Below are 8279 nucleotides of genomic sequence, written 5' to 3'. Positions count from 1 at the left end.
AACGTATTTTAGGATTTTTTTCATTAAATTCTTCTTTAAACTCCATTCAATAATACAATTTTTATACATAATTGAATGCTATGCTACTATTTACAAAAAATAAAATCTGAAATCCAATAAAAGATAAGTTCTCTATAATTTTTTCAATTCACAAATGTGATTTTGACCTCACGATAAGACAAAATGGCCATGGTAGGTAAGGGGTTAATGTAGTTATAAATCTCCTTAACAAATATTTATAGGAAACCTACAGGTTAATTCATACTGTCCAATCAATAGAATTCAATCAAGAAATCACTGGTTTTGTTGAATTATGCTATTATGATAGATTTGCTCCAGTAATACCCAACTGAAGCAGGTGCAAGTAAGGTGCAGACTATAAGATTAAAATTAAAATTTTTTACAGCAAAATTCTGTATATGCATATGTACACAAACATTTTAAAATTGAACTATTTCCTCTCCAAATTAAAAGCTTTTCTATGCAAAAACATCAGAAATTACAACTAATTTTCACTTCCCTCCACTAGAGGGCTAAATTAATTTCTGTCAATTCTACTTTGTTAGGAGTCTTCAATGAAATAAGACAAACAATGAAACATTACTAGTTATTGATTACTAATAATAATCTACTAGAAAGTGTTAAATGCATCAATTACAGGCTTTTGTGACAATACTTACTGTTAGCAAGCATCATCTCAGGCATTTACAGTTAATCTTTTTTTACATTTTACTCAATAATTGAAATGGAAATCACCAAAAATGTCTTCCTGTTCATAGTATTAAAAGTTTGATTACAAATGTTTCACAGATTGTTTCAAATGCAACTGCTTCTTTAGAAACTCAATGGTCATTGTGAATATATTAAATGTTCATCATTAGGATCATACCTCTGGTAAAAATCAAATTAGATGAACTGACTAAATTTTTGGTACAAAATTCTGATGCTAATTCTTCCTCCTTCCAGGCCTTGAACAAGTTTGCCAATGCAATATGGTCACTTCCCACAGTATGATCAAATTTCTTCTTCACCTGATGAAATATTCAACAACACAATAGCATAATATTTTAGACAAATAATATTTAGTAACAAGCTCTTTCACACATCCATGAAATAAGATTAAACAGACTTAAAAAGATTTATAGAACTGTTATATGATTTCTGAAAGACTATTTATTTAATCATGACAATTATCTTTAACATTAATTACGAAACATTTAGATTACTTTAAACCAGATCTATATATACTCTTATGCTCTGAAAACATTCACTTAAAGCAGTTAAGTCATTTATTCTTGGAATTTAGTTAACCAATTTAAAATATTCAACAAGAAAATCAGAGTAACCATACCTCACGTATCACAGCTTTATTTTCTAAATTAGTTAGAAATGGATCTCTAGTGGAGGAGAGAAGTGCAGCAATGGTCAAAACTGTGTCAACGCATCTATTAAAAAAAAAGTCTCACTCAGTTTTTAAATACTTTGCTGCATAAAATATCAGAAGTTGATACATCAGGTGAAATTAAAACACAATGTAATGAAAAAAAAATTTAAGTTTCATAGAAATTAATAAAAATGAGAACTTTATATCTTTAGTAAATAAAAGCACAGATTATTTCTAAGACAAACCAATGCATACTATTATCGAGATGTTTGAGAGTCAGCCATCCTGTATGAACTCTGTTTATTCAACTTAAAGAGTGCACTACATAACAATACATCATGAAATCTCCCTTCTTTTAAAAGTAGACAATTTACACACAAGGCTTTTCATGAATACCACAAGTATAGTTTGATTACTGTCTGCCCATTACAATTTTAGTGACAGGGGTGCCATGAAACCTTAAAGTGTGGTGAGTGTTGGTATAATAAGCCTAAAGTAAAGATATAGTGTGGGATCACCTAGCCTAGAGTCAAGTGCATAAAATTTATCCTGAAATTAAAAATATCAATTCAATTTTAAACTTTAATCGTTTCTGAAGTAAGCTTTTTCTGTTATATCACCAATGTTTTTAATAAAATACAAATCTCTTTTATCAATGGAGACTCTAAATTAAGAAATCAACAAATATTTTTCCAGTTTTGTTGTTATACATTTCATTTTATACTTTAAGTACATAGACTAAGAACAATATCAGGTTATATTTTTGTTGCTCAGCAACATGAGATAAAAGCCATTGTTGGAATGTAAGTGTTACCAAACTGCACTGGCTTTCCTATATATTGATTTTTACCAATAATTATTCTATGAATAAGCAACTAGTTAATTTCATGAATGATCTTAATTTTGATTGGCTCACAAAGGAATTTGCATATATTTGACTACCTCAACTGCTCTTTTCTGCCTCTTTGTTGGTCAAGCTTGATTTCGCAAAATGTATTTATTTCAGTTAGCTATGAAATGTGTGGTCAGGGTATACTATGGGGTGGGAGTGGTAGTACTTGCCCCATCATTTTTGATGGACTATACTTTAGTATAATCATAAAAGCAAGTATACATTTTCATGTAAAATCTTAACACTGGTGATCAGTGAAGATTAATAAATCATGCAACTGAAACAGACTTTTTTCCTTTTAATATTCACTTGTCCATAAATTTAGTACAAGTTTTTAGCAAATTAGAGTTTACACTGAGATTTAATTATTAACACAACTTATTGACAATGCAAACCCATAGCACTCTTCAATGAGTCTTGAAGCTCTTTTACCCAGCCTTCCACTAGCTGTTTTGATCCCTTCACTCTTACTCTTCTCTTTATTATGTGTTTGATCATGAATATTAGTCATGGTTTGACCTTGGGCTACACTTTCTTCCAGTATTGGAGGAGTTATACCAGGTGGACTTAGATTGTTTTGAGTAAGTGCCTTCAGTTTCTCCTGAAAATACCATGGGGAGTTTGAACAAGGCAAGATCTAGGACGATTTGCTTTAGATTGGACCACAGCAGGTTCCCATGTTTCTTCCTGTGTTTTTACTCTTACTACATCTCCTTCTGAGATAGATGGTAATGGTTTAGTATGTTTATCATAGTATTCTTTCTGCTTTAGTTGCTTGTTTAGCAGTATACTGTTAATCGAGGTATCATGGTGTTCTGGTTTCAGGAGTTCTGAGGAAACTGGCAAGATCGATATCAGTCTGTGTCCCATTAACATTTGAGCAGGTGACTTTAAGTCATTATCAACTGGTGTGTTTCTGAATTCTAACAGACTCAAGTAGGGATCTTGTTGGCTTTGTTCAGCCTTTTTCAGAAGATTCTTCATGGTTTGCTCCATTCTTTTGGCCATACTATTTGACTGTGGAAAACCAGGACTAGATGTTACACGATTGTTGCAAGGGGGTTTATGGTCACATTCAAGTATAACTGACATTTCATAAATGCATAATTTTCTTGTGTTGAAGTAAGGACCTTTGAGGCACATGCCACTGGAAGTCTTCCCTACAGAAGCAGAGCACCTAAACCTTTTGAAGATGCATCCACTGACAAGATGATCTGTTTACCAGGATCATAATATTGTAGTAATAGTACTTCAGTGGTCAGGTCTTTGAGTTTATTGTACACTAACTCATGAGATGAATCCCAATGCTTTACACACCTTCTTTCCTGAGGGTTGCTGCTTTTGTGCTTAATCTAGGAATATATTTTGCCAACTGTTGAGAGATATCCAAAAACCTCTGCACTACCTGGCCTCAACCTATCTTTGATCAGAGTATGACCAAGATATTTCACTTCCTTAAGGCCAATTTTACATCTTGCTTTATTAAACCTTAAGTTATTCTCCCTTGCCCTCTGCAAGACTAGTCTAAGTCTTTTATGCTTGTGTTTGGTTTTTTTCCCCAAACCAGGATGTCATCAATGTATATTTGACAACCTTCAATTCTCTCCACGATTTCAGACATGGCTTTATGAAATACCTCAGGGGCACTGTGGAGACCGATGGTAAGCAGAGAAATTTGTACCTCTCAAATGGAGTATTGAAACAACACAATTCAGAGCTTTCATCATCTAATGGAATTTGTCAAAGGTCATTGCTGGCATCAAGCACAGAAAAATATTGTGCTACACTAAGGTGAATTGTTAATTCTTCCTAGGTTGTCAGTTGGTAATACTCCTGTTTTACCTGCTTATTTAAGTCTTTCAGATCAAGACACACTCTCACTTTGCCAATCGATTTTTCAACAATTACCATATTATTTACCCAACCAATTGGATGATCTACCTTTTGAACGACAATATTTTTCTTCATTGTATTTAACTCAGGTTTTAGTCATTCATGAAGAGCCATCGGAATCTTCCTTGGTGGGTGTATGATCCCGACTGTTTGGAATGAGCTCAATGTGATGCTATTTCTTGAGGCATCCTATCCCATTCATCACATATAAATACTGTTGGATTATCTCATTAGCTACTTGCTCACTCTCAGCAGTGGCATCTATGGACCCTGTAAACTTTATCAGTCTAAGTTCCAAGATTGACTTGAAATTGAGAAGACTGTGCTTTGAGGTTTACAAATATGAAGTCCAGAGAACGACTTTGCTCTTTCAGTGTGCACCGTAATCTGCATTTTCGCACTACTGGTACTCATACTCCTGTATAGCTCGTCAGCTTGATTCCAGTCTCATATAGAGTTGTAGGACTACCAAGACTATGATATGTTGATATTGACATAATATTTGCTTGTGCACCTGCATCCAATTTGAATGTTACCCTTTTGTCTCGGATCTTGAGATACACTTTCCACTTTTTCTTTTGCCTTTGTTGACCATCACTGACATGTACTATATCGATAATCAATTCTTCATCGTTGTTATTATCATCACTGATATGTACATTATACACTTCTCCCCTACTACTGCTAAAAGTGTACTTGCTCTCATTGTGGCATATCCTTGCAAAATGTTTTTTTTTACCACAGTTCATACAGGTTTTATTGAAAGCCAGACACTGCTTTAGCCTATGATTGTACCCACACTTATGGCAATCAAATGTAGCTTTTGCTCTCTGAGAACTATGTTTGGCTGTTTTCCATGCTGCTCTGTGTTTACTGTTATTGTTAGGCCTCAAATTGTGGCACTGTTTGTTTGGATTTGAATTATGCTTTCCAGTTCCAATTTTTTCATACCAGGTTACCTTCTGTAAAAGTTTTGTCTTGATGACCCAGACTAACTAACTGTTGCCCTGACAGCTCTGCTTGATGTCTAATATTGACGGCTTTTTTTTTAGAGTCAGTTCTGATTCACAAAGCAGTCTCTCCCATAATACGTTGCTTGTCATACTGCACACAATATGATCCATTATTAGGCCTTCACAGAGCTCTCCGAACTCACATGACGCTACTTTATTTATTACGTCTGTCACATATGCATCAATTGTTTCTCTTTCTTGTTGGGACTGAATGAAGAAGACATGCCTTTCCAACGTAATGGTCTTTCTCGGTGAACAATGTTTCAAATTTCCATTTAATATTGTTCAGGTTAAGCCTATCTCCATTGTCACTAAACACAAATGTGTTTTTCATTTCTATAGTTTCTTCACTGATCATGTGTAAGAACAATGAGGCTTGGAGGTTTCATCTTTCTTATCGTTTCCTGTTGCAACGAGAAATAAATTAAAACGTTGTAAATATTTTTTCCAGTTGTTGGATAGATTACTTTCTAAACATGGCACATACTTTCTGCTAGTTTGGATATACCAACTTGTTGCATTATTCATTGATAACAAGACTAAAAATTGTACACGCTAATACATCTTACAACTGATACAATAGTATTTGGTGGTATTATGTTTTCATTTCTCATGTACATTAAGGACAAATGGTTTCTAGCTATGTGTAACAGCAACAGCAGTGAAATGTATCACGTGTTAATTTATTTAGCACATCAAGAGTAACTAAACTGTATCTAAGAGTTGCTGCAACAGAACTGGAATGTATTATGTCTTCATGTATTAGTATATCAAGTGTATCTGATCTGTATTTCAGGGAAATGAAGTGTCTTTCATTTACTTCATACATTTAGAGCAACTAATATATTCAGCAACTAATTTGTAGCTATGTAACTGCAACAACATTGCGATGTGTCATGACTTGTATTTTATTTAGTACATGACAAACAACTAACCTCTAGCTACTCTTAATGCCCAATTCTGTAAATAAATAGTTAAGGTACTGCTCTAATCACTTTCAAATACTCAAAAGTATATAACATACAAAATTAGTATGTAGTAACATGTTCTTTCACACATGCTATTATACTGTAGCAAACTTAAACATTTAACTTGCCAAATTATTTCCCCAGAAGGTTTTGCTTAGAAACACTGAAATTCCTTTACAGAACTAGCAATTTTGTGTGTGTGTGTATGTGTGTGTGTATATATATATATATATATATATATATGTATGTATGTATGTGTGTGTGTGTGTGTGTGTGTGTGTGTGTGTGTGTGTGTGTGAAGTGTGAACAGAAGCAGTGCAAGTCTTTACCCTTCTGTTCTGTTATTAAAGTTCTAAAGTTCATATTAAACTAATAATAACCAACTGGCTTTTATGCAAGTTTTTAATATATATGGAATAAATGCAAAATTAGCATAATAGATTACAACATCTCGAAATGTTTCAAAGTTGCTTAAAAATGTAAACTAACCTTAATATAGTACTGTACACTAAAGCTTTTGATAGTCTTGGATGAGTTGTAAAATGAGCTATTCTTCTTCCCAAAGGCGTAAGTTCTTCATCTTCATTAAGCACACCCAACTCCTCAAGTGCTGCTACAGCATGACTGATATTTTCTGTGGAAGGACATTCCAGTGCTTGTGATAGAAAATCCTCACTTTTTGCACGTGGACAATAAAACTAGAGAGAGCAAAAAGGAGTATGTGGTTTTTAAAATACTGGTAATAATTAAATTACCAAATAATTTCAATATTGCTTTTATAAAAGTCTAAGCTAAAAATGTAGTTCAAGTTTGTTTATTTGATAAAATATAGAATACTTTCAGCTATTACTCAAACTTGAAATTAACAATTCCTGTTGGAGAATCTTAAAATAGGACATGTAAAAATATATAATCATTTAAGTTCAAACTTTACCTTCAATTATATTGTTTCAAATGACAGCCTGATATCCCATGTTCTACAAATTGTATTTTAAAAACTTGTAAAATTCAGCAAGTATGACATATGTAAATCAGATATTCTGCTTTGAACATATGATGTTATTAATTCTATATAGAATAATTATTTACTCTTCAAAAGATTTTCTATATAGTTTTAAGGCAGACATATTGCATCTCTTCCTCTCTTAAACTCTTATAATGTGTCAGCCTCTGATACTGCAATGGCAACTCATTCCACAAGCCAGTTACCATACTAAAAATATAAACTGTGAACTGGGGCCTAACTTGTATTTTTCAAATCACAAACTTGTGTCCTTTTATCCTATTGCCTTCAAAATGCAGCACAAATAAATGAGAGATCTTTATCCTATTGATCCTCTTGATAATCTTCAATAACATCATCTCTTAACTTTCTTTTCTCAAAATAAAACAAGTTTAATTATATTAATCTATCTAAATGAAGCAACCCATCAGTATCACCTTAGAATTCATACATTAAAATAAATAAAAATTCTGAAATAATACAAGAATATATTACATGATTTTAGTTTTGTAACTTATCTCTATTCAAAATAATGCATTACAAAGTTGCTTTTCATTTTCTGCAGCAAAATATAACATATATATCATAATTATTCTAAAATATAGCTTCATGTCACTAAAATAACATATTTAAACTTACTTTGCAATCTAATACAGTTTTTTCTAAGGGAACTCTCAAAATTTCTGCAATGGGAAATTCTCTCAATTCTTCTACAGTTCTCTTATGAAACAGATGAAAGCATTTGCCTGGTTGGACTCTACCAGCTCGTCCTTTTCTCTGTTTCAGGTTGGCTTGTGTAATCCACTCTGTGGTTAGTACAGCTAAGCCCTTATTGGGATCATACACCATTTCTTTCTGAAATCCAGGATTAATCACATACACAACATCATTTATGGTAATGGATGTTTCTGCAACATTTGTTGCTAATACAATTTTTCTCATTCCTGCTGGTGGACATTCAAAAATTCGCTGTTGTTCATGATAGGGAAGACGGGAATGCACAGGGCATAAGAGGTATCTAGAGCTATCAGAAAAAACATTCTTCAACCTCTCAAGCATAGCTCTGATTTCTTGCCAGCCAGGTAGAAAGCACAAATTGCACCAGGAGGTTCCTCTGAATCAATGA

At 33.0% G+C, this 8279-nt stretch overlaps 1 protein-coding gene across 1 annotated transcript in view; it reads right to left on the bottom strand.

Annotated features, from left to right (window-relative positions):
* Positions 1 to 8279, bottom strand: part of LOC106457801 (putative ATP-dependent RNA helicase DHX30) — a 23151-nt gene that overhangs the window by 6820 nt on the left and 8052 nt on the right. The window contains exons 5-8 of the mRNA XM_022383844.1: positions 7793 to 8249; positions 6640 to 6848; positions 1352 to 1445; positions 890 to 1031 (exon numbers count right to left, since the gene is read on the bottom strand). Of these exons, the coding sequence (XP_022239552.1) occupies positions 890 to 1031; positions 1352 to 1445; positions 6640 to 6848; positions 7793 to 8249 (902 nt within the window). The remainder of the gene's footprint in view (positions 1 to 889; positions 1032 to 1351; positions 1446 to 6639; positions 6849 to 7792; positions 8250 to 8279) is intronic.

Source organism: Limulus polyphemus, unplaced genomic scaffold (assembly GCF_000517525.1).
Source record: "Limulus polyphemus unplaced genomic scaffold, Limulus_polyphemus-2.1.2 Scaffold375, whole genome shotgun sequence".
Lineage (NCBI taxonomy): Eukaryota > Metazoa > Arthropoda > Merostomata > Xiphosura > Limulidae > Limulus > Limulus polyphemus.
The sequence above is the reverse complement of the archived record's forward strand: the minus strand, read 5'-3'. Positions and strand labels throughout refer to the sequence as shown.